General features: G+C 35.8%; 2 protein-coding genes across 2 annotated transcripts in view; one reads left to right on the top strand and one right to left on the bottom strand.

Moving 5' to 3' along the window:
- Positions 1–506: 506 nt before the first annotated feature.
- Positions 507–14243, bottom strand: Maip1 (matrix AAA peptidase interacting protein 1). The gene is given in 6 exon segments (XM_053743367.1): positions 507–1046; positions 5145–5316; positions 7037–7184; positions 8441–8568; positions 8967–9037; positions 12833–14243. Coding segments are annotated over 5 exon segments (828 nt in total). The 5' UTR covers positions 13286–14243; the 3' UTR covers positions 507–1046; positions 5145–5288.
- Tyw5 (tRNA-yW synthesizing protein 5) overlaps positions 13353–27700 on the top strand; it is a 24488-nt gene continuing 10140 nt past the window's right edge. The window contains 7 exon segments of the mRNA XM_047547580.1: positions 13353–13669; positions 13671–13691; positions 20416–20497; positions 20500–20529; positions 20532–20568; positions 24539–24608; positions 27424–27468. Of these exon segments, the coding sequence (XP_047403536.1) occupies positions 13613–13669; positions 13671–13691; positions 20416–20497; positions 20500–20529; positions 20532–20568; positions 24539–24608; positions 27424–27468 (342 nt within the window). The 5' untranslated portion in view covers positions 13353–13612.

Here is a 27700-nt window from a genome sequence, read left to right as displayed (position 1 = left end):
TTTTGACTCATTATATAAGAACTTTCAGTCCATAGATGGCAGACTCCATTGATCTGGACCCAAGGTGAGGCAGTACTTCTTGGCAGAAGGGGGTGGTGGAAGGAAGCCGTTCCCCTTACAGCAGCCAGGAAGCAGAAATAGAGGTGGGGAGAAGGGCCACCAGGAGGATGCACCCTTCTAGGGCATATTCCCAGGAACCCAAGTCTACTCATGACCACCTGCCTAGTTACCACCCAGTCATTCCATTCAAACTAGGATGGACAGATCTAATTATTCTATCTCTGAATATTCTTGCATTAATAAGAGCCTTGGGGAACACCTCATATCCAAACCAAAGTAGTATCAAAGCATCACCTCACAGATTACTTATTATTTACAAAGGGAAAAATGACTTTTATAACTAAGGGGTTCTCATTATCATCATCTTAAACCATGGAAAAATGAGAACTTATGTACCAACTAATGTTACATAAGGTACACAAATAACTTATAGTCTTACCAAAAAAATTTAACCTGGATATAAACAAGCTTTAACTCTAACTTTCAGCTTACAGAAATGATGCCATAATAAAATAATTAAACATATTCAGGAGATGGGACTTGCTGTATGTCTACCACTCTAGACTCCTCAAAATTGCAATGTCATAAAAAAGGATGGGAGACATTCTAAATTTTTAAGAAGGACAGAAAAGACATAAATACCAAAAGCAATATGTAAACTTAAAATGGATATTGATATTTAAAAGTCATTTTAAAGACAATCAGTGCAACTTTAAATACAGTTTAAAATTAGATGATATTATGGAATATATTAATAAGTTTCTTATTAATTTATGGTATAATGATCTTATTTTTTAGAAACACACACAAAATAATTAGAACTGAGGTATATGATGAGACTCCATGAAGTCAAACAAAATGTGATCAAGTGTCATGAGCCAAACAGTTCCCAGAAATCCTATAGTTTTGGGAATTCATCTGAGTTACCTCTAGCCAGCAGAGAGTCTTGTCCTATTTGACCCATTTTGGACTTCTGATCTCCAGAACTGAAAAATAAGAAATCAATGTCATGATAAGCCACTTTGTGGTAACTTGTTACATGAACAAGAAATTAATATACAAGATGATCTTGTATGGATCAGTGTTACATTATAGTTTTCAAAATGTTGATTATTTCTATACCACCTTCTATGAACACTCTTCTATAAAACAGAGCCCTGAATCTTTATTTCTCTTAAAAATCACTACAAACTCACGAATTTTATTCATTTGATATAGTATCAGTTACAGTTATTAACATGCTACTCTTTAAAATGGGACTGAATTCTCTACAGAGTAAAAGTTACTCTAAGTAGACCCTAGCAAGGCTTCACAAAATCTCCAAACTGATCAAACTGAACCACAAATGACCCTAGTCAATGTAGTATGAAGCAAAGAATTTGCCAAGTCAAACTCTGCCCAAATTCCCAATTCATGAGTAAAATAAATGATTGAAGTCTACTAAGTTTTGTGTTTGTTGTTCAGCAGGAAATAACAAATAATTTTGTACGTGCAAAACATTATAAATGCTTGATTTTTAATCCTTATCAATTTTTATAATAATGAAATGAGCTACTGCCCTAACAATTTCCAAAGGTATCCCAAAACATTTTTGTTTGGAGTTTCATTAGGAACTAATGGCTTTTCAAAACACATGATGTATTCCAGTCCATATAGCCACTATTCTCATTGATTCTCACATTGGCTCTTCTTGCCCAATGGAAGCCCTTTCAAGTTGGCCCTTTTGTCCTTTCAACATTATTCTTGTTATCTTTGATTATCTCCTTGCTTTCTTGCCCAAGATATTCTATTTTTTGTTCAAAACTAGAATTGATCCCAAAGACTGGTTTCTTTTACTGAGAAACCACATATAAAGACCATAATCTATCTGGACATTAGACATCCACCCCCCACAGCTGAGGTATAATTTACAAATAAAAATGCATATTGATTCTAAATCACAAATTCCTCATCCATTTAAAAATCTCTGAATTAGAAATGCATTTTCAAATTGATGCCAAGTAATAATCGGTTGCATTTTTTAGTAATCTGTACCTTATCTATTATCTACTTCATTTAAGATGTCTTTCATATGATAGTTGAAATTATATGAAGATTAGGTCTTAGATGGAATCCAGATTAGCTTTTTATAACTTATAAAAATAAAATAGCTTATTTTCTTACAACTTACTTTTCTTGATAAATATTTTATTTAGGAATAATTTGCATAAAACACACAGAATAATTAACATAACAAAATGCTCCCATTTTTGGTCGTTTGATGAGTCACAACTGTACAGAGCCATGTAACCATCACTACAATCAAGATAGATGCAATTTTCATCCCCCCAAAACCTCCCTTGTACACCTTAGCAATCAAATGGATCCATCTCACACCCATTCCTTCCACCCCGCCTCAACCTCAGGCAATTATTTGTCAGTACAGACTAGTTTTACCTTTTCTAAAATTTCACAGGAATAAAATTATGCAATAAGTATAATATGTATTCTTTTATGTCTGGCTTTCTGCACTCACTTGTATATCTTTTCATCTACTGAACATTTGGGGTCTTTCCAGTTTGGAATCATTAAGAAAAAAGCTGCTATGAACATTCATATACAAGTCTTCATGTGTATGTTATGTTTTCATTTCTCTTGGGTAAATATCTGAGAATAGAATTGCTGGATCCTATGGTAAGTGTATATTTAACTTTATAAGAAACTGCCAAACTATCTTCCAAAGTGGCTGCACCACTTTGCATTCCTACCAGCAACATGTGAGAATTCCAGGGGCTCCATGTCATCACCACTACTTGGTATTGGCAGTTGTGATGATTTGTATGTGGTTTGAATGTGCCTATGCCTCATGTGTTGAAATCTAATCCCCATTGTTAGGTATTAAGAGGATGGACTTAATGTACTAAGTTTTGATATGGGTCTTGCATAAGGTCATAGGGTGTAATTCCAATGACTGAATTCAGGTGGTTTTTATCAGGAGAGGACAGGGTGGGTGCAGTTGCACACATCTGTAATCCCAGTGGCTTGGTAGGCTGAGGTGGGAAGATTGCGAGTTTAAAGCCAGCCTCAGCAACTTAGCGAGACCCTGTCTCAAAATAAAAAAAAAAATTTTAAAGTAGGGAGTGGTGGTGGCTGTGGATGTGGCTCAGAGACCTAGCACCCCTGGGTTTGATTCCTAGTACAAAAAAAAAAAGACATACACTTGGGTGTTCTCTATACCTAGCTATGTAAGGTCCTATAAGAAAACTATGATTGAACACAGCTCCTCCATCTTGGGCCTCTAGAACCAAATCAAAACAAACCTCTTTTCTTGATAATTCACCCAGTATGTGGTTTTCTTATAGGAAACAGGAAAAAGATTAATGCAAGCAATTTATGCTTTCCTGGTGGATTTAAAGCAGTTTCTTGTGTTTTGCTTTCTTAATGCCTAAGGGTATTTAGCATCTGTGTCTACTTGAGTATCTTTTATAAAAAGAATACAAAGCCAGGCATGGTGGAACATGCCTGTAGCTACTCAGGAGTCTGAGGCAGGATTGCAAGTATGAGGCCAGCCTAGGCAACTTAGCGGGACCCTGTCCCAAAATTAAATAGAAAGGGCTGAGATGCAGCTCGGTGATGAAGCACCCCTAGGTTCAATCCCGAGTTCTGTAGTGATGGTGAATTTATTCAAATCTTTTGCCCATTTATTGGGTTACTTGACTTTTCATTGAGCTCTAAACATTATTCATATATTCTGGATAAGTCCTTTGTCAGATGTATGTATTAAAAAGTTTCTCCCAATCAGTGAAATGCTTTTTGATTTTTAACTAGAGTCTTTCAAAGAGTCGCTTTAACTTCAATAAATTTCAATTTGAAAATTTCTTTCATGGTTGATATTATGTTCTAAGAAATTTTGCCTAGTCCAAGAGAGAAAAGAATTTCTCCTGCTTCTTTCTCGAATTTCTAGTTTGGCTCTTTGTTTAGGTCTATGACCCATTTTGAAATCTAAGTTTGCACTAAAATTATATATGGAGTAAAGCAAGAGTTGAGGTTCACTTCCTATGTGAACATATCATTACTCCACTTGTTGAAAAGACCATCTTTTCCTTATTGAATTACTTCGGCATCTTTATCAAAAACCAATTGTCCACATATGCATGGGTCCATTTCTGAACTCCATTCTGTCCATGGGTCCTTAACAATTCTAATGGAATGTGTCTATTGCTAACAATTCTCTCATGTTTCTCTGAAAAAGTCTAATCTATAATTGTGAAGAATATTTTTGCTAAACATAGAATTCTGGGACAGCAGGGTTTTTTGTTTTTCTTTCAGCACTTGTCACACTGAGGTCTCTTACTTGCAGGAATATGAAGACATTTTATCTTGATTCCTCTGTATGAAATGTCTTTTTCCCTCTCTCCATCTGCTTTTACAATTTTGTTTTGCTTGATTTCAACAACTTCACTATGATGTACCTTGATGAGTTTTTTTTGTTTATGTTTTACCTAGCTTGTTGAATTTCTTGATTCTGTGAGTTTATAGTTTTTATCAATTAGGAAAATTTTCAGCCACTTTTGTCTCCCAACTCCAACTTCTAGGACTCCAAATACAAGCATGTTAGAACAACCACAGGTGGCTGAAGCATTGTTCTATTTTTTCTTTTCTTTTCTTCCTCTTTGTGTGTTGGCATGCTTCAAGTTCCCTACTTCAGCTCTACAAAGGACAATCTACTATAAATCTATCCATTCTTCCTATCTAGCTAGAGAGCAGAAAAATACCAAATATTAGCAGTGCTTTTTAAAAATGAAACTTACATATTTTTGGATTAATGGTATAAATATGTTGGCCACAATAAAATATTTAAGGACTGCTACTTTAGAAATTTCTAAGTCATTTTTTCAGTAACTTATTATGTCTATAAAATTAGTTTGTATGTATACAGATGTAGAGTCAGAAATGATACTAAATATGACAGTAAAAATGTGCTGTAATTTTTTTCACTTTGACCTCTTAAGAAGACAGTGATAACAATCTGTGGAAAATGCTTATTTATCATGTCAATATACTGCAAGGAATATTTCAAAATAATACAAAAGTAATCCACACACTTGATTAAGTGAAGATCAAATGATTCAAATTATTTCTTCCTTAGTTCTTCATAGCAGTTGCTAAAAGTTCACAAGCTGATTTTTCCAAGAAAGATTATTCTAGTAATTTTGAGTGTTCAATCCGTGCAATGGTCCAGTCAGGCTTTACTCCTTGTGTAACTCCCTCTGAAATCTAAGAAAAATATTACAAATGTGAACCTTGCATCAGTCCAAATATTTCTTGGATAATATATAAACTGCACAGTGTGTATTAGAGGCAGTTTTTAACAGTAAGCTAATTTAATGGTGTTAAATAAAAAAATCAAAACAAAAGAAGTTTAATCTGCCAATTCAATCACAAAAATATATCGCTCAAATTGAAATACATTCTCAACTTAAGTGAACATTTTTAATGGACTGATCTATGTTCAACATCTGCTAGCTCCTGAAAGAAACCTGGATATAATTCTGTTACTAAATAGTAGTTAAAAATACATGCTTAATATAAGCAGAAATATACTGGATTCTGGTGAGGCAAACAGCATTTTAAACATATGATCTAGTAAAAAAGGAGAAGCTGTTCTTCAAAAAACTGTTACCAGTAGTGGAATTTACTTTACAGACATTAAATCAATCTTTAAAATAGCAATGTTTTGAGCTGCCTGGGTCTTAATAAGGAATATCAGAAGAGACAAGATTTAGTATTGATAGTGATCTTTAATTATAAAAATGTCTTTAAAAAGAGATCATCAGTAATTTACGTGAAACAAATATTTAAATGTATAGAATATTTTGATTAATTATGAATAAAACAAGATTTGTTTAAAAAAACGTATTTCTAAAAGAAATGTTTCAGAAAAGTAAAACAATTACCTTAGTGAAACAAAACATTTTCTTTCTTAGGTCATTTTTGGAATATGTTATTTTAAAGTAAATTTGTATGACTTTGGCAATATAATAATAGTATCCTCTTTAAAAAGTCTTAAATATGTTTCACTTACTTGATCCAGTTGTTCAGTTTCAAATTTTATTAGCACAAACATATAATACCTCTTTTAAATAAGTTGCTAACTTCCTATTATAAGTACCTCTTTAAGAGCATGTCCCTTCAGTTTTGCATTTAAACCCCTACCACAAGACCTGGCACATAAATGATCAAAAAACAATGAATGTTCCACATGACAATTATGACAGATTTTATTTTTATCTTTCTCCCAGGTGTTCTTCAGCAATGTGACACTCATAACTGTTGTTTCCATAAAGTGGTGGCTTGCTTCACACCCTTGAAATTGCAGGTCACATAACTGCTTTTATTAGCAGACTGGCAGAAATGATGCTATTTAATTCTAGGTATAACCCCTTTGCTGTCCTAGCAGTTTCCATTTTCTTTCTTTTAGAATACAATCATCAGGTAAAAGATATGACTAGCCTGAAACTACCAAAGCCCAAGCCATGAATTCAGGCACTGGAGAGTGAAGCATTGTAGACAAGCCAAGGAGTACCAAGGTGCCACACGTGAGAAAAGAAGCCATTGTGGAAACAAATCCTCCTTCTTCTGCCACCCCAGATGATGTCAGGTGAAGCAGAGAAAACCCACAGCTAAGCCCTTGCAATAGTTTCTGAGTAGTGAAATAGTAGGCAAAATCAAAGGTTGTTTGAAGCCACTGACTTCTGAGAGTGGTTTGTTATACAGTAATTGATAGCTGAAACACTCTCTGATAAAATTCAGCAATATTACTTGTTTCTAATTTATTTTCACTACTAGTTCATATCTGGTGTCTTTACAACCTTTTTCTTCATAAATACTTGTTAAATTCCAATCCCCTTCTTCCTAAGCTGCCTTTAGTTTTCATATCTTCATACCACCTTCCATCTTCTAGAGAAAGGAAACACCAAAGCATGATTGTACTTACTCATAGCTTGCACTAAGAAGCTGTTTAGTTTCCACGTTCTGATCCCCAAACTTAACCTGGAATACACTGGCTCCACTCAAAGTTTCACTGGGGATGTTGGCACTGGTTAGATACCAAAAGCACATCAGGATATTAACGAACTTCCTTCCTTAGAGAAAAAACACATACACACACATACAAATACAAATCACAATGATCTATCATCCATATATCTGAAATGAAATCATAAACTGACAGTAGTTACATAGTTGTTATAGATCAAACTTGTGCACATTCTGGTATACTGTTAAGATACCTAGATTGACACTTTATTTTTAGAAAATTTTTTAGGGCTTGTGATGTATTGTCCTTATCTCTGCATCTCAGTAATAAAACTACTATTTATCAATACATACTTTAGTAAGCATGCTACATGGATTATTCTCAATTTACAGCATTTTTAAAAATTATAACAATTTATGGCAGGTATCTGTTGTCAAGATAAAAATGAACAGGAAAAAACACTTTTTTTTTTTTTTTGGTGCTAAGTAATTAAGTTATGCTCAACTGCCCCAAAAAAGAAAGGGTTCTATTCTACCCTAATTTCCACTTTGTCAGGCAATTCTGACAATAACCTGTACAAAAATCAGTAATCACAGTACCAGGATGAAATTTGAAATATTAGGGTTGAATAAAATATTTTATTACCAAAAATATCTTTACAAATGTTTCTAATTAACATATATTAAAAATTTCTAGCCATTGAGTCCTCTATCATATTGCTTTCGAATATGAAAGCAAAGGCTAGATTTCCTATGTCCTTGGCAGGCAGTGCATATGCAAATCTGTGTGGAAGAAATCAGTCAATGAATTCTCAGGAATGCTGTAGGGAAGTGTACACAATGGACAAGGAAAAGATCTGATAACCACTAAGGTTCCTTTCAACCGTTTCCATTATCCCTAAATTCAATCTGGGAGTTCTATAGTTAACCTTACTTTCCTATCATATCAGTCTTGAGCTGATAGTATCTACTTTTATTTTACTCCACTTCTTCCATATAATGTATAGCTGTAAATTTAAAATGCTCAAATGTTTCCTTTAAGTTAGAAAATCTGAAACAAATATTTCTAATCTGTACCATGGAAGTAGCTTGTCCTAAACAGACCATTTCCAAAGCATATAATGACATTTTCTTCTGTGCATCACACAGCAGTAGGAAAATACCTACACAGAAAGGCATTAAAACTATTAGCATCGTTCAACTTTTTTAGAGGTAGATCTTAAAGAATGAATATATCATTACCTTTGAAGTTCTATAAATATCTGCTTGTACAGCAAAACTCCACTATTTTTGTGATTATTCACTACTGAAGCTCATCTGAACAATTAGGGATCATTTAAGATGGACTATGCTCCAGCATTACCTTTCTCATCATAGTAAATGGAGATGTCTCCTGTTGATGTATACACAATTTCATCTATGTCAGCAGCAAGAGCATTTTTATGGTTATCGGGTAGTGAAGAAAACCTTTTCTCTTAATACATGAAGCACCTAAGTTTGGGAAAAACAATCTGTTAGTGTACTAATTCAATTTTTGAAAATATTTCAAAATGTGACCTTTATTGTGGAATGAATTTTTCTACATCTGTTTTAATTTACTATCATATCTATTGATCCTCAAAGGCAAGCTGAAAAGCATCTAAATATTCAACTAGATAATTCCTACTAGAACATTACATATAATAGCAACTGAAAGGCATCACATTACGTATTTATGCCTTAAGAAGGAGCAACGATTTGGCTTTTATATGACCCAAAGTACTCATAAGGACAGATTCTACTTTGGTTGATGGTACATGCACTATTTTTAAGCATGAGTAAAAATGTGTATCATTCTATTGCATGAGTCATATATGTTATTTCTAAAGAAAGTGAAAAGTTTATTTTACCTCTTGGCCACAAGTTCTTCCAATAGATCAAATTTACACTGTGACAACAACTTGGATACATGAGCAAAAGCCTTGAAAAAAGGTAGGAGGGGGGAGAGTGACAATTATAATTTCAAAATACTGCACAAAGTATCATATAATGTTCATATTTTAATGGCTAATCATAACAAAGAGTATTTTATGGTAAATGTGGTAAATAATGTGAAAGACTAATGTATCAATGTTAGGCATGATTTCTTTAAAGTTGGTTCACTTTTCTTAGAGCCTTCCCACAACGTAGTAGTAAGTGAGCCAACTGCTAATTATGTAAATTGACTCAGAACCTGGGAGATAACAGGATGTGGTATTCTCACTAGATGCCCTCAATAAAAATACTCCTGTATATTTTCTTTTAAAATAATGATAAGTAAATAAACATTTGACTAGTATATGAACCACCTCTTAATAATATAGAGAGCAGTTAGAAAGCAGGAAACTCCAAACTGTACTGGAAATCTAGAGATCTGGATTGCAGTCAGAAACTCATTAAGAAAGGTAAGGTAGGTTTAGGAAAGTAGGAAGAAAGAGAACAAATTTACAGTGGATGGCTCCTAACTTTGAAAAATGAGGTCTCATTTTAAAGGGGGGAGAGGATGGTTATATTCTCCACATTCCTAGCAATAAGAAATGCAACTGCAAATTATGATCATCTAGGCTGGGGTGGTAGTTCAGTGGTAGCACGCTTGCCTAGCATGTGTGAGAAACTGGGTTCAATTCTCAGCACCACATATAAATACAAAATAAAGTTTCATCGACAACTAAAAGATAGTTTAAAAAAAGACCCTCTCCTTGTCTTCCAGAAGCTTTCAGTCTATCTGGGGAGGCAAGACCTATTAACTGACAAGTTCAAGAATTATGACAGGGCTAAAAACAGGATTACGATTTAAGAGGATATAAAAGAGCCACCTAACCTAACCTGGGAGGACCAGAAGGGGCTTCCTAAAGGAAGCAATGTCTACATTGAAATCTGAAACACTGGCAGAAGGAGACACACAGGAAACATCAGAAAGAGGACACTGCCTAATTGTTATGGACTGAACTGTGCCCCTACCATTCTTTTGCTGAAACCCTAACCCCCTGTATTTGGAATAGGTCCTTCAGAGAGGTGATTAAGTTAAAATGAGGCTGGTTAGGGTTGGCCCTAGTTCAATCTGTCTGGTGTCCTTATAAGAAGAAGAAGTGAGACACAGCACAGAGATCTAGGGGCACAAACATGCAGAGGAAGATCATATCAGGACAGAGCAAGAACACAGTCAGCTGCAAGACAAGGCAAGAGGCTCAGGAGAAACCAACACTTCTGATACCCTGATACTGAAATTCTGTTGTTTAAGCTGCCCAGTCCATGGTATGCTGCTATCATAACCCTAGGCAAATTAGTACAATAGTGGAGTTTCATTTTGACAAAATGCACATATCCAGATGAATGCAAGGACTCTTTGCAAACATCTTTGAGGGTATTCAGGGTTCAGAGATACTGCATGTTCTGGTAAGCTTTCATGTGGAAGATGGGTGATAATTTAGACAAAAGAAACAATGACCACACCATTTTGTTGAAACCCAACCATTACAGTCTAATTTGTACAGTCTTCTTTGTATAGCCAAGGAAGATCACACCTGAGCAAATTAGTCTAAAAAGAAAAAATGAATCATTAGGAGGCTGCTCTGGTGACTTGTGGAGGTTGATTACACCTAAGGTTTCTAGGAAATAGCCTTTTTCATAAGAAAGACTAAAATGTACACAATATAAGAAAACAGTATATGGTTTGATAGCAATGATAGGGACATGTCACATACAAAGGCAAGCAGAGCCTGTGGAGCTAACATAAGGCTTGTAGACATTGGACCCGCCAATTCCTCCATGCTAGCCTAGATGATATGTAAACATCTCAGGTGCCAGCGAGCTGGAGGAACAAGATTGCTTGTATACCCTCTCACAGGTGGCATCCTTGAGCTATCTTTTCATCTTTCTGGAACTGTTTCAGCACATGTAAAGGAGGATTAGACAAGAAGAGGTGTTTTTTCAATTTCATGTTGTATGATTAAAAAGGAAAAATCTTGCTGAACATGACCTAATTGATAGTCACAACCCAAGAACATCTAACTTCTGGAAGAGTAGCCTAAGGAAAAGGGAAAGTGGAGCCAATTCAGATAGAGAAAAATAGGTGATTTTGCATCAGATTATTCCCAAGCCCTACAATTATACCCACACAACAGAAGGTAAAGTTGCATTGTGACAGTTAACTAGGAAGAAGGGTTTTGGCCATGTTCTTTTATAAAACTACTGATTTGTCTGGTCAGTAAACAAGATTTAGAGACTATTTGCTGACACCAGACATTCTTGTTGGAACTCATAATAGTTAATTGTCAACTAAACAAAAAATTGACTTAGATAAAAAGAAAAAGTATATAAAGACTGGATGATGGAGTAGAAATAGAGTTTAATCTCAGGAGGGGAGGCTAAAATAGTTCACAGGATTAGTGTGATCTGAAAAGTATTCTAATCTTTGTGTATTCAGAGAAACAGGGGCGAAGACCTGATTCTTGCTCTTGGTGGGGAGATGATGTGCATTCCTCACCAACCACATAAATGAGCTGGTACAATCACATCTGTTATGGTGGACAAGCTCATGTCATCAGCAGGCACTGTGGAGGAATAGTAGGATCACACCAATTTACCTTTGCATGGACACTGACCTTAAGACCTGACATGAGCAGAAACTTACCACTGTATCATGAGTTGAGTAGACATATTAATCAAGTTTGAGCTTTGGTTTATTTTTTTATAAACATAAAATAGTCAAGAGTTGACTCAGGGACATAGGAAGCAGGAGTTAGTAATAACACTGATTACATAAAGTTGAAAATACTTATTAAAAGTGACATAAATAAATAAAAATGGCTGAGATTATAAAAAAATTGCAAACGAACTAGGAGTAAAATATCAATACTGTAAAATGATCATACTGATGGTATGATTATAAGGCTTATGGAGGTATTAACTGGGAAATAAAACTATGACTTGTTTATCAATGGTTTCATAATGTCTGGGAGTGAAAAACTAAGAGAATCTAATAAAGGCTTAGACAGTCTTTCATCCTAGAAAAAATGCATGCACACAAAATCTGCAAATAATCTTAGGACTCAAAGTGATCATTATGTGGCAAGTGTAAGGCAAGGTATTATTAGTCACTCAGAAAGAGGGTCAGGGGCTATCAATCACTAAAAGCTAAGTATTCCCAGTGTGCTGTGTACTGTGCCCTTATCAGAGCCCCAGACAGTTCAGCAAACTGAAAAGATAAAATTAATCGTCTCCAGGTTATTCTTTAAGGAATGGTGGTGGTAGGTAGTAGGGTCCTGTCAAAAAAAAAAAACTGGTAGGAAGTTCTGCCTTTCTACCCGAAATGACAATATAGTACTTTGAAAACATGATCTCATTTCCCACCATAATCTCATCCACTCAATTTACTCAACAAATGTTTCTGGAGTGCCTACTATGTGCAAGTCACTGTCCTTCTCCATTTTTCAGATTTGGAAAATCATGGCCCCAAAAAAGACCGAATAGCTTTCAAGTGGCAGAAATGTGCCTTGAATCCATTTGTTTGATGCAAAACCTGTAGAAAGAAAAAGACAACTGGGGACTTCACCTTAGTCTCTTACTGGAGGAACTCTGCGTCCATGCAAACACACCCCAGGTGTCTGAAGGGCTTGGTGTCTGGGTCACCACCAACGTTTGATTAACTTGACATTCAGTGAGGAGACCCCAATGCTAAACACTTTCTGCGTGCAACAGCGAATGCGCGAGAGAATAGTCAACTAGGGAAACAAACCTGCTTCGCCCCCTCAGAGAACTCTGCGATGCTGAACTCTTTGTCGAAATAGGCCCAAATAAGGAAAGCGTAAATTCGAGTCCGAACCCAGTTGATGGGGTTGGAGAATCCCAGAATGATCATCTTGGTTTTCTGGCGCTGCTGGGGCTGCTCCTCCGTGCTGTAGCCGCGCCGAGGGCAAGCAGGGGAAAGCAGCGAGGGCTGCGGGGGAGTCTCGGGGGGCTGAGCAGGGGTCGGCCGGCGGCCCCGAGGAGGCAGCACCAGGGCCTCCAGGTTCCAAGTGCTGCGAGGAAACGGCACCCCTCCGAGCCCAGGTGGCGGCTGCATAAGCAACAAAGTCCGGCTAACCGCGGCCTCACCTCTGCTGCACCGGGTGCCCCGGAGTCGGATAACCCCGCCGGGCAACGACCGGGACAACAGCGGACAGAGTAGCAGACGGGAGGCCAGCGCCATGTTTATGACCTTTCACCCCTCGGCTTGCCTGTGCCCTGTTGAAAGGAAGTCGATGGGAACCACCTCAGCAGTTCCGAACAGGGACTGGAGAGCAAAGCTGGCCTGTTGCTGCCACACTCTGGTGAATCCGCCCATCCCCGCTCTCCAGCACACAGGCCATGCACAGGCCCTTGGTTCCCGCCGGGCGCTCAGAACTAGCTGTCCTCTGGAGTCCGCCGGACTCGCGGACCTTTTCTCTCCGAGTCGTGTTTCCGAGCGGATCACACGCTGACGAACGCTTTGGAGCCGAAGTTCCGAGGCCTTTGAAGAAGCATAGCGTGAGTAACCATGACCGGGCAGCGCCTCCAGGTACCTCGGCTCGAGGGTGTTTCGCGGGAGCAGTTCATTGCAGCACCTCTACCCACAGGTGAGGCCCTCGTGCGGGGCTCAGCCTCAGGAAACCGGGAGAGACCCGTCTTACCATTGCGACGGCTCCGAACTGGTTTCTTGTGGTTCCGGGTGTAGGGAAAAGGCGACCTGCTGCAGCGATGACAGGTCGGCCCCTCCGGCAAAGGAGTGGGCGTTTGGGGCAGGTCGACTGGTTCGTATCGGAGAAAGCAACCAGCTCCACGTTTCTGCGGGGCGCGCCGACTGCTGGGTGCGAGAATCATTTTGCCTAACTTCTTTACTTGCTGCGAAACGCAACTTCATACAGAGCTCTGTTGAGAAGTCTACCTTTACAGTGGCCTTGCGTGCCCATCTTCTGCCGGGTTTTCTAAAGTTTAGGGCAGAATTCGCCGCTCCCGTGTTGGTGCGAGTCGCACCTGTCAGTCTCCTCCGAGTTGATAGATTTGGAGGTGCAACTTTTCACTCCAGTGCGACACCAGGAGAAAACAATGGAAATCCCCAGAAAAACTTCCACTGGTCTTGAATTTTAACTAACCTGGCTTGTATTCCAGACGTTAGAATCCCTTAATTCCTTAAAAGAAAACGCAGGAAATATTAAGGCGAAAATAATATTTTGGCCTGAAGTATTTTGTATGGAGTCTAGGCTTCAGAAACACAAAATTAAGGAGCCCGGCAGGTTAAAAAAAAAAAAAAAAATCCCCAACGTTACAAAAGTCTGTTTAAAGTACAAAACAATAACAACAAAAATCTAGCAAATTTTCTTGATATTTACATCTGTTAGGGTGGTCACAAAACTACAGTTCTGAGAATTATAGGTCACGGTTGAAGGGTTTTTTGATTTGGGATTTTTTGTTGTTGTTGTTGTTGTTGTTGTTTTGGTAGTTAGCAACTCACAGGAGACATTCATTCAACACTTAATTTCTTTTGGAGTCAAGGGATAGACGGATTGTACCTGTTCTCCTCTAGTCCCGTTTCTACGTATTAGTCATAAGACGCCTACAGGGCATTGTGAAGATCGAATGATGTCTGTGGAAGTGCTTTGTAAGATGCATAGCAAAAAGGTATTTTGTAATTTACTCCTCCTAGACAAGATATGTCACAAAGGAAACATTAAGTTCCATAGTAGAAAGTTACAAAGAACCCTCTCTGGTTATAGTGCAGTAAAACTAAAAATTAATAACAAAATTGGAAAAGAAGGAAGTTTTTCCTAAAACACGAAAAAGATTATTGAATATAGCCCTATCAGATTTTTTAATATGCAACTATAATTGTGTATGGTAACAGGTGCATGAATAGACAGACCAGAAGAATAAAATAAGTCCAGAAAACTCAATATTGTACTTTCTCTCTGTATATGTTCAGAAATATTTCGTATATAATGAGCACAGCATTTCAAAAATCATTGGGGCAAAAGGTGACTTTTAAATAGACTTTATTTCTTAAAAAGAAGTTTTAATTTCATTTTAGAATTGAGAAGATAGAGATTTCTCATATGCTTCCTATTCCCACCAGAGTGGTACGTTGTTACACATTTTCACCCAAACTCCATAGTTAAGGGTTAACTTGGTATATATTCTATGGGTTTAGACAAATTTATGACACATACCCATCATTATAGTATCATACAGAGAATAGTTTCATTGCTCTGATGTTGCTAAGGTAAAGGAAAAGTCATTTAGAAAATGATAAAAATTATCTGGGCATCATGGTCCAGACCTGTAATCTCAGTACTCCAGAGACTGAGGCAGAAGTATTGCAAGTTCAAGGTCAACCTCAATAACTTAGATCCTGTCTCAAAAGAAAATTTTAAAAAAGGTTTGGGGATGTAGCTCACTGGTAAAGCACCCCTGAACTCATTATTCCCCAGTACCAAAAAAAAGGAAAAGAAAACAAAATGATAAAATTAGGTATATCCCACCATATGCAAGAATAAACTACAGGTGAGCCAGGCACAGTGCTGCACTCTGTAATCTCAATGGCTCTGGAGGCTGAGGCAGGAGGATTGTGAATTCAAAGCGAGCCTCAGCAATTTGGTAAGACTAAGCAACTCAGCGGAGACCCTATCTCTATTAAAATATATATTTTTTTATTATTGTAAACAAATGGGATACATGTTGTTTCTCTTTTTGTACATGGCGTAAAGGCATACCATTTGTGTAATCATAAATTTACATAGGGTAATGTTGTTTGATTCATTCTTTCCCTTCCCCCCACCCCTCTTTTCCCTCTATACAGTCCTTCCTTCCTCCATTCTTGCCCCCCTCCCTAACCCTAACACTAACCCCTCCCACCCCCCATTATGTGTCATCATCCACTTATTAGCGATATCATTCATCCTTTGGTTTTTTGAGATTGACTTATCTCACTTAGCATGATATTCTCCAGTTTCATCCATTTGCCTGCAAATGCCATAATTTTATCATTCTTTATGGCTGAGTAATATTCCATTGTATATATATATACCACAGTTTCTTTATCCATTCATCATTGAAGGACATCTAGGTTGGTTCCACAATCTGGTTATTGTGAACTGAGTAGCTATGAACATTGATGTGGCTGTATCTCTGTAATATGCTGATTTTAAGTCCTTTGGGTATAGGCCAAGGAGTGGGATAGCTGGGTCAAATGGTGGTCCATTCCAAGTTTTCTAAGGAGTCTCCACACTGCTTTCCAGAGTGGCTGCACTAATTTGCAACCCCACCAGCAATGTATGAGTGTACCTTTCTCCCCACATCCTCGCCAACACCTGTTGTTGCTTGTATTCTTGATAATCGCCATTCTAATTGGGGTGAGATGGAATCTTAGGGTGGTTTTGATTTGCATTTCTCTTATTACTAGAGATGTTGAACATTTTTCCATATGTTTGTTGATTGCTTGTAGATCTTCTTCTGCGAAGTGTCTATTCATTTCCTTAGCCCTCTAAATAAAATATTCTTAATTAAAAGTTTGAAAAAAGAGCTGAGGATGTGGATCAGTTGATAAGCACCCCTGGGTTCAATCCCTAGTACCATTAAAAAAAAAAAAAAAACTACAGGTGGATCAAAAGACTGAAGATATGAAACTGCATAAGTAATAGAAGAAAATATGGATAAATTCTTTATAACCCAGGTGTCTAGGCAGCCTTTATAACAATAACTCAGAATTTAAGTATAATAAAATATTAACATTTGACTAGAAAGAATTTGTATGAAAAACACTAGAAGCAAAGTGAAAGGCATACAAACTAGGAGGAAATATTTGCAACACATAGCTCACATAAAGGGTGTAAAAATAAATATTGTATATATAAACTTTATTTTTTGAATTTTCTCTTTAATTTGTCCTTTTTAGTTATACATGACAGTAGAATATATTTTGACATATTGTACGTAAATAGAGTATAACTTCCCATTTTTGTGGTTGTACGTGATGTAGAATTACACTGGTCATGTGTTCATATATGAACATAAGAAAGTTACATCTGATTCATTATGCTGTCTTTCCCATTTCCTCCCCCCAACTCTACCTGTCCAATCTGGTGAACCTCCGCCCCTCTCCTTTTCCCCACATCCTCACCAACATTTATTGTTACTTGTATTCTTGATAATTACCATTCTGACTGGAGCAAGATGAAATCTCAGTGTAGTTTTAATTTGCACTTCTCTAATTGCTAGTGATATTGAGCATTTTTTCATATATTTGTTGACTGATCATAGTTCTTCTGTGAAGTGTCTGTTCAGTTCCTTTGCCCATTTATAGATTGGGTTATTTTGGGGGGGTGTTAAGTTTTTTTAGTTCTTATAAAGAACTTTTAAAATAGGGGGGAGAAGGCCAAAACTTGATAGGAAAATGAGCAATCAATTGGAAAAAAAAAAAAAAAAAACCTTGAAAATGGCCTTTAAACATGTAAAAGGATGTCTCACTTTACTCAAGAGAAAATAAAGCTATACTGAGATACCACTTCTTATTAATCACATTGGCAAAAATTAAAAAGCTTTGATAATGCCTCTTAGTGTTGCTGTGGAGAAACTGCTGTCATACTTTATTACCAAATGACTAAACTTACGGCATATCCAACAAAAACTACATGTGTTTACTTTATGACCTAGCAGTTTTCTCATTACGATTCTGTTCTGAAGATATTCTTCCAAAAGTATGAAAATATCTACATAGTGTTATTGTACTTGCAGATTAGGGAAAATAACCTACATGCATATGCACAGGAGAGTGACTAGATAAATTATGGCCCCAGTTACACTGTGATATACTAAGCTGTAAAAAGAATGGAGATATGTGAACTGACATCATTCACAGGGTATATTTTAAAAATTCTTAACCAAGTTACAAAGAAAATGTATGGTAAACTATGTTTTTTTTTTTTAAAGTGAGAGTGAAATAAGCTAATGTATATTAATACTTTGTAAAAAAACATACAGAAATGATAGCTAAGAAATTAATGATGATTATCTCTGGAGGATGAGTATGAGGTAGAAAAATGTGGATGGGGAGACTGACCTTTATGTATAGTTTTGACTTTGGGAAATCATGTCAATGTTTTACATTCCAAAGAAATAATAAAACCAATAAGGATAAGATGATTTTTTTTTAAAAAAAGCAAAACCTTAAAGCAGAAATAAAAAATTAAGAAATGAATCTATCTAAGGAAGGGGGAAGAAGTAATCTAAGTTACTTTTTTAACACAGTACTTTGGTAATATGTTCTCAGTGTAATGATAAAAGTGTAGACTTTTTTTTTTAAATAGCGGTATGACCATGTAATTCTAAAAGAACTTTATGTAAGTTCTGGAGTTTTGCAATGATTAAACATTGAGAATGATAGGAATTAGTTTCTCATTGTTGGAGAAGAGAGTTATAAATATATAAACAAGCCAGCGAGGTGGCACATACCTATAATCCCAGTGGCTCTGTAGGCTGAGGCAGGAGGATCATGAGTCAAAGCCAGCTTCAGCAAAAGTAAGGTGCTGAGTAACTCAGCAAGACCCTGCCTCTGAATGAAATACAAAATAGGGCTAGGGATGTGACTTAGTTGTCAAGTGCCCCTGAGTTCAATCCCTGATACCCCCAAAAAGGAAATAGAACCATAATAATTAGACTAGAATTAACCTTGAATAAGGCTGATTCATACATGATTCATACATCTGTGCATTAGGTATGTATGTATGTATAAATATAGTACATATATGGAGGGAGATAATATATGTATATGCATTTGTGTATGTGTGTTTTGGGGATATACTCATATGCTTATGTATTTCTTAGTTCTGTCCAATGAGAAGGCAGAAATAATGATGTGCCATAATCCACTGAGTCCCAAGTTTTCAATTCTGTGAATATTTGATGAAGTTAATACAAGTGTGTTAAAGTAGGTTGAAAATCAATCTACAACTTATGTATGTTATTATATTAAATAATATTAATTAGTATCAATTTAATATTACATATTATATACTATATTTAAATTTTTATAGATGTTCCACATTTGGGATGATGGTACAAAATGGGGTAAACATTCCCCACTTGAAAGAAACCAGAACTACTTAAAGAGATGACTGTAGGGCTGGGCTAAACATGTATAAAAGGATGCTGGATTATGTACTTTTGCCACAAAGTAAGGAACTATTCAGGTTAAAAAGTCATAAGAACCCACTTAAATGGGCTGTACTGACCAAATTTAGAATAATTTGAGTTTCAAAATGACAATAGATACCCAGAGAATAAGATAAATGGAAAAGTTAGAGGTCATTTTTGACATTAGTATGCCAACTTACAACTGTAGAAGAAATGATAGAGTTTTTTAAAAATCACTGTTTTTGCACTCATCCTTACAGTACTTGATTTAGGCAAGATTTACCTGTTGAAGTTAACATCACAAATATTAGGGCAAGATATCAGGTGCCACCTGATGTGGTACCCAGAGAGAGCCACAACATTCCTTCTGTGGTACATTCCTTCCCCAAAATGCATAATCTGAATCTAGTCATGGAGGAACTTCAGATAAACCCAAATCAGAGGATATTTAACAAATAGTCTATGCACTTCAAAAATGTCAAGGTCATGAAAGACAAGGCCAAAGAACTGTTCCAGATTAAAAGACATGGCAACTGAATGTAATATGGCATCTCAGACTGAATTCTGGGCCAGGAAAAGAAATAACTGTATATGAAATTATTGGGACAATTAATGAAATCTAAATATGGGCTGTGGGTGAGATAATAGTATCATATCAGTATGAAATATAATTTTGATCATTATGCCATGATTTTTTAAGAGTGTCTTTGTTCACAGGAAATACACTTGAGTTTTTAAAGAGAAAGGCTTATGTTGCCAGCAGTTTAACCTTGGAATGGTTCAGAAAAAATCAAATTAGGTTAAATAATATGTCCCTCTCCAAAAACACAGAGTGAAATTGTATCAAAATAAAAAACTATAAAAATATTGACTATAAAGTACAAATTTTAATAATTTATATTTTTTCATAAGTAGCATGAAAATACTTTATGTAATATTTAAATTTCTCTTCTTTTCTATTGATGGTGCTACTGTTTTGTTTCCTAATCTTAACTTTTTTTTCCAGATAAAATTCATGGACCTTCTTCATATTTTAGCAATAGCATGAACTGTGAAAAGTTTTGAGTTTGAGTATCTGGAAATCAAGAATCAAAGCTTATCCCTCTGTTACCAAATATAGCTCCTGATATATTGTTGGTTTTCACAATTTTTTGTTGCATTTTTCATTACTTACAGAGAAAACCTCTTGTGTTGGAAGGAATTGACCTAGGAACATGTACGAGCAAATGGACAGTGGATTACCTAAGCCAAGTTGGAGGGACAAAGAAGTAAAGATTCATGTTGCTACAGTGAACAGATGGACTTCATTAGTAAGAATTTTGTATATAGGTATTTTCTTCTGAGGTTTATTCTGGGGAACAAATAACTTTTTTTGAACTTTAAAAATATTTTTACATCATTATACAATTTTTGGCTAGTCTGATGTAATCATGGAATAGCTTACTGACTTTAAAAGAGTAGCTTTTAATCGACAAGAATTCAGAGTTAATATAATTATACCAAGACATTTCTTTAATAGGGCATATACCCAGTACTTTTTGGAAGTTATAAAAGAGAGAATTTCTACAACTAAAATTAGATTACATCTAAAGTGGGTGTGCTATGGTCATTCATTGCTCCATTAATCAATTTATCCTACAACATTAGTAAACTTAACTAGTGTAGGAAATTTTCTAAAAGGCTCTTGTTTTCTTTTTCTGCCCTCTACAAAAATATAGGGCAAGCTATGATATAATCTTCATCAATTTGTTTAACTTTTTTTAAAAATCATAGTTTTCTAACCTTCAATACTTTAATTTCTTTCACAGTGGGCATTTTATGCTATGGAATCTCTTAAAGTAAATAGAGCTGAGGATTAGGCTCAGTGGTAAAGTGCTTGCCTCTACCATGCACAAGGCCCCAGGTTCAATCTCTAGTACTATCCCCAAAGAAAGTAAATAGATAATCATAAGCTGCTGAATATCTAAACTTGAAAGCTTTAAGTGTTGTTATTTTGCAGATTTCATGTGTTGTTTATTTCCCTGAGATTCATTAAAAATGTTGTTAAAAACCAACAACTTTCAAATTCTGAGCACATGCACTTCCCAGCAAATTAAATCTATTGAAAAACCATGTAGTTCACAAAAGATTCAGTGTAGAGATGAGTTAAACAGAGTTTCTCATGTCCAGTGCATTCCTTTCTCATTAAAGTTTTCCAAGCTCATGTTACAACTGCCAAAACTTTTCTAAATTTTGACCATTTGAATGGTCACCATTATAGTTTTGGTTTTCAATAGACCATGAATTGAATTTAATTGCTATAAGGTTTTCCAAGTGTAAGAACTTTTCACTTTTTATTAGATCAAGAAAGTACTGGAATGATGAATATTTTCAGCCTGCAATTAATGATGTTCATTTTCTAGAGTCTAATGCTGTAATAAATGGGTATTGAAAACTCATCTTGAATTGCTTTGATGTTTTGTCATGTCTTTTCAACTTGTTTTGAAGCACATATATTATATAAATAGTTTCTATCCCAGCTTCCTCAAGCCCTTCCTTAGAGCTGCTAAAAATTGCTAGATTATTTAGTGCAAGGAAAAAAAAAAAGGTTTAATTCTTTTTAGCATTTTCTAGGCAATAGGAAAGAAGAGAGAGTTATCTAGGCCTAAGAGACACAAGAAAATACAAAACTTACAGATACACGTATTATTAAAATCACTTCAGTTTGAGATTGCTCCTCTTGTTCATCAAACATCTGAAGATAGATGAATTAACTTTTACATTTTTCTTCTTGGGTCAGGATACTATGGTGAACTGATATTGATATCTTCTGATCATAGATTTAATTGAAAAAAAAGAGTCTAAATCTTAGAAGCTTTGCTTTGCTGCTCTACCTGTAATTCTTTGTCTTGCTTTTATTATTTTTATACTTTTATCAATCCTGATCCTTATTTTATAGAGCAGCCTTTCCAAAATGGGTGAAGGTTTTTTTCTTTTCTTTTTTTTTTTTGTCCCTTTTAAAAATGTTGATGACTACTTGCATGCTGCTGAAGGGTATATGTTTATCATTATTACTGACCCTAACATCTGTCCTTCACTGAACACTCAGGTACTGTGCCAAACATTCTACATTTATTTTCTCATTTAAACTACAAAGAAATCTGTGAGGTAGATATTGTTTTATAATGATTTGATAAATGAAAATATGAAGGTTTAAAAATATTAAGACACTTACCAAAGATCATGCAGTTCAAAATGATAGAACCCAGGATGTGTACTCAAATTTACCTGACTCCTTGGCATCCATAATAACCCCTCTTGATATTGCCTTTCTTACTGGTCTGTGTACTTGTCCAGAAAATGGTCCTTTAATAGCAAAGCAGCAACTCCTTCCTAAGATATTTCTTTTTATCTCTGTTAATAACTGCAGCCTGCTAGTTCAGCCTGTGTAATCAATCATCCTTTGCTCAGCAGCTATGTCAGGAACCAGAGCTGCCTGAAGAAAGAGAGAAATCAAGGTTACTTGCATGAGAAAGTCTTGAAACTGTGAAGTCTGTACTGTATAAAAGATATGGAGTGAGGCTGAGCTTTTGGAGAGGACTCCACTGAGCCTGCAGCATTACTGAATAAACCTTCTTCTACATCTCCAATTGCCACTTGTCTCTTTCCAGTGTCATAATTTTGCATGTTTTCCATAACAATAGTAGATGGCCTTCTGTTTGGAACATGCATTAAATAGTAAAGCCCTGAAATAGAAAATATTTAATATGAGAATACCAAGTAAATTTATTGATGTAATTGACTCAAAATTTTATGGTAGAACCTTGTGGATTAGTCTGAGCAGATGGCGGACTCCTCTTTTCTGCAATGCTCATGCTACATAGCAGCGGTAGCCTCTAGTTCAGATTGACGTTCGCACTCACAGGATCCATCAGTCCATAACCTGGCATCAGATACACTTTTTTTAGAAGAACACAAGAAGTAGTACTTTAACAGGATAGTATCAGTAAGAGTCTTCATATTAATCCAAGTGCCATGTTTTGGCTCACCAAGTGACAACTTAGTTGCAAGAGAACAAAGCTATGGAAGTGGTACTGAAATACCCTAGCTTAGGTACACAACATATTCCCCAGAAACCAGTAGTGTGAAATAACCCATGAACTTAGCTTTTAGGTTCCTCTAAGGGATGTAACTCAGTTATGAGTTAAATTGTATATAGGAAAGTCACATTCTCTGCTTCCTACCAAGTATTTTTAGTCAACTCATGATCCTTCATGGGCACACATAGTTCACCATTCAGGGGTCACTTCACCATAAACAATGTTGGCTGACATTTCATGTTTACCCAGTTGTTTCTACGAATATAGTACCAGGAGAAAGTCAGTCAGTCCAAGGCCTATTTCTCATAGTACAAATATCATTTGGGAAGATATTTGGTAATAAAACTGAAAATATTATAAGTCTTAATCAGAGGTTTGGAGGCAGACTCAAAAGACAGACTTTTTGAGGACTTCATTGTCTTGTTACTGATATGGTTATCTTCATGTACTGATCAAGACTTTTGATTCTAGAAATTTGAAGGGATAAGATAGAACCTGGAGAAAAGATAGCTCTTTAGGGTCAAGAGTATGTTGTAAAGGAAACAAATTTTACTTTCAATGTCCAGCCCTATTCTCCCAGGTGGAAGAAAATAGGCTTTAGAGCAGAAATTTTGAAGTAGAAATTGGTAAGTTCAGTGGAATTTTTTAGCTATTCCTCAGAAGCAGAGGGTGCAGGAGGGTTAGAGCAGTATTACTGGCTTCTGTGTTCTTTGATGGTGCCAAAAGCCAGGAATATTGGGGGGGTGGGGTTATCTTCACTGGACCATTTGCCTACTGTCTCTTCCAAAGCAGCACTAGTAGTTTGTCCCGTTCCTCTCTCAATTAATTTACTTCCCCATGACACTTGAGAATAGGTAGCTATTGAAGCCTGAAAGTTCGTCGTATATTTCCAAAAGTAATCAGATACCATAGAACATTTTTCTATCAATAACTTAGAAGGATATTGACCTATAAGAATCCATCTGTAATATAAATAAATTAGTAAATTTAAATTTAAATAATAAATTAATAAATTTTAAAATCCTTAATTTCATAATTTTAGATAACTTCAAACAAGTATACTATAAAATGAATTTTTAAAATTTAGAATTCCACTTAATAGGTCATAATAAAAACTATGGATATTGTAAAATGTCATATCTACCTGCTGTAAGCCTATAGTGATTATATTACTAGTTGATCTTTCATGAAGTCTGAGGATTCTTTTGTATGTATTTCAGAACTTTACCTTTTGACAAGTTGGTCCAGAGGGCAGCTGAAGAAAAGCACAAAGAATTCTTTATTTCAGAGGTAATTGTGTTTAAGATTTTTAGACAACATTAGTATGTATTCATATGCTAATTTGTTTTATTAGAAGGAATTCATATGCTAAATGATTCTTATAAAAGATCATTAGATATACAGGAACTATAGCCTTCTCTGATAATTGTTCTTAAGAGTTGCCACGGACTCTAGCACCGCCATTTATCAGCTCTCAACCTTGGCCATATTATTTTTCTGTACTCAAATACACTCATCTATAAAATGGAGATAAAAACAATATCCATTTCATAAGGGTTTTATGAGAATTAACTAAGTAAAATCTGTAAAGTACTTAGCTATATGTCTGATATACAGATACTATTCATTATATATAAGATATTAATATGAAGATACTAATATTACTTCCTGTAAGAACTCAGAAACCACTCTGGACACAAGGAACTCACATAAGAGAGTTTATTAAGCAAACAGAGTGTCTCCCTGCAGGGTAAGAGAAAATGAGAGGAAAAGAGAGAGAGTGAAATGGAGGAGAGAGCATGAAAGTGAGGAGAGAGAGAGTGAAAACAGCAGGGAAGGTATCCTTAAGCAGTCGAATGCTGTGGGTTAACAGGGGACCAATAACGGAGAAGGATACTTGCAAGCTGACTGGTGAACCAATAGCTAGCTAGGATGTTCACAGACTGACCAGAAGTTGGGAGGCAGGGAAATGACTGCAGTGTAAAGGGCGGGGGAGCAGCTTTATATTATACTTCCTTTGAAAATGCTTGGATCTAATATGCCAATTCACATGCTAATGAAGAACTTTATTTTCATATCTTACTGTTAAGCTGTTTCTACAGTTTTTATTATTATCAATAGGGTTTCTTTTGTGTGTACTTGATACAATATTTGTTTAAGATTAAATCAGAAGAATTTCTATTTTCATTATAGTCCAGTTTTAAATAGTTCAGTCTAAATACCTTGAGATAAGGCATTGAACCACAATATTTCTACAATTTTTTTTTAATTCACTGTGTTATCTCAAAGCACATTGCAAAAATAAGCTGCTTTTTAAGCTTTGAATCAGAAATTGCTGTCTACAGCTGGGCTGGGCAGTTTGGTTTAACAGGTGTTGGGTTTTCACAGTTCTCTCATCAGGCAGTGGTTATGCTAGATTACCACTGAAATCCCTGCAAACTCTGGTGGCCTGTGAATCTGTGTTGTGCCCAGCATGTCTTAAACCTGATTCCATTAGCTGTACCTGAGAACTGTCTTTTACAGCCATGCTTTGAACATGTGTATTCGTTGCTCTTTGGCACTTCCCTGACTAAGGGTAATGAGAACACAGATTTCAATAGCCATGAAATGTGAAGTAAGGTATAGAAACATGATGAAGGATTAAGTCTAAAAATTATGGAAAGTCTGTAAATAAGATGAACTTAGACTGTCAGTTCAGTCCTACGGAAAGCTGAGACTGAGATGGAATTAAGAGTGCATTAGGTAGATAGTAATGTCTGTAAAAGGGAAGGAGAGGAAGCAGGCTTGGATAGGGGAAGCTGTCCAGTACTGCTTATCAGAGTAGTCCTGCCTTGTTGGCAATGCCTAAGTCTTTCACCATCTTACTCAGTGGTTGGTTAGGGCTGCCCTAGGAAAAGTGTAACCTTGGTTTAGATACTAAAGTACACCTGGGGAAGTTAACAGCTAGCAGTCCTAAGTAAATCACAGTTCTTATAATTAAGTAATAAGCCCTTTCTTGAGTCAGAGCAGTGCGTCTCTGCTACGTGAACTTATTTTTTAAGTCCTAAAACATTAGACTGTTAGGAGATCCTTAGAATTTTGAAGAACTTTCTTTGAAATCTGTTTAGCCAGTAACAAACTTATAGAACCTATCTGTTATGGCACTAAAAATATGAAAATAGTGAATCCAAGAATTCAATTAAATTTATGATCATAGATTTATAATGTTTTATTGTAAATAAAATATATTTTGAAGTTTGTTATAATGGTCATACTGGTTCATACTGGTTTCAAAGAGGCAGAATTCTTGACTTGGTTTGCCCTTAAACTGATATATTTCAGTTCTCTAATTCTCATGGAAAAGGCAGGTAACAGTGAATGGGTTGTTTTGGTTGTTTTTGTCATTTTCTTTTTTTGTGGTGCTGGTAATCAAATCCAGGGCGTTACACAATGCTAGGCAAATGCTCTACCATAAAGTTATACCCCTAGCCCTACAGTGAATATTTATATTTCAGACAGTTCCCTATTTAGCTACTTAGTGAAATGTAAAGATAATTTTTAAAAGGATCCATTTGAGTTTACTAGTATGAAAGGATATACTTCTAAATCATACATGAGCTAACTCTTAAGGATTTGGCTTTAGAATTTCTGTTGTCAGAGATAGGCTTAGCACTGTTCCAAGTTTTAAAAATTTATTAAAAGCAAAAGTATTTTTCTTATCTCTTATTTTATATTTGTATTACATTAAGAAGTTTGTTGTTGGTGCTTAATATTTTGAAATCATGTGCCCTATACAAGTGGGGATCCTTTTATTAATAAGAGATTGTTAAAAATCTAAATAATTTGGAGTATAAAGTCTAAATCATTGTGGTTTTACGTATGGTGTTGTAAATGTTGCCTTTAGAATTTATTTTACTTAATATTTGTGGATCCATTCATCATTATAAGCCACATATATGAAGACATTTCTTCATATGGCCACCAGAGAGCATTAGTAGAAAGGGTAAGGTAATTGAACTTTTTGGAAAAATACTTCACTGGGTCAGTTTTTAAGACTTATTTTCTTCCTTCTTTACTTCCTAAAGTTTTTAAACGAATACTGTTATTTTCCTTTGCAATGTTTAAGGATGAGAAATACTACTTAAGGTCACTTGGAGAAGACCCTAGAAAGGTAAGAAATGTGGATTTTAAGGCTGGGTGCAGTGGCATACACCTGTAATCCCAGTGACTTGGGAGACATAGGAGGATTGCAAGTTCAAGAACAGCGTGGGCAACTTAATGAGACCCTGTCTTAAAAACTAAAAGGAACTGGGGATGTAGCTGAATGGTAAAGGACCTCTGGGTTGAATTCCCAGTTTAGGGGAACAAAAAAAACTGTGGATTTAAAACAGTTGCTTAAAGCC

This window comes from Sciurus carolinensis, chromosome 3 (assembly GCF_902686445.1).
Source record: "Sciurus carolinensis chromosome 3, mSciCar1.2, whole genome shotgun sequence".
In the NCBI taxonomy this organism is placed as follows: domain Eukaryota; kingdom Metazoa; phylum Chordata; class Mammalia; order Rodentia; family Sciuridae; genus Sciurus; species Sciurus carolinensis.
This window is presented reverse-complemented; position numbering and strand designations above follow the sequence as displayed.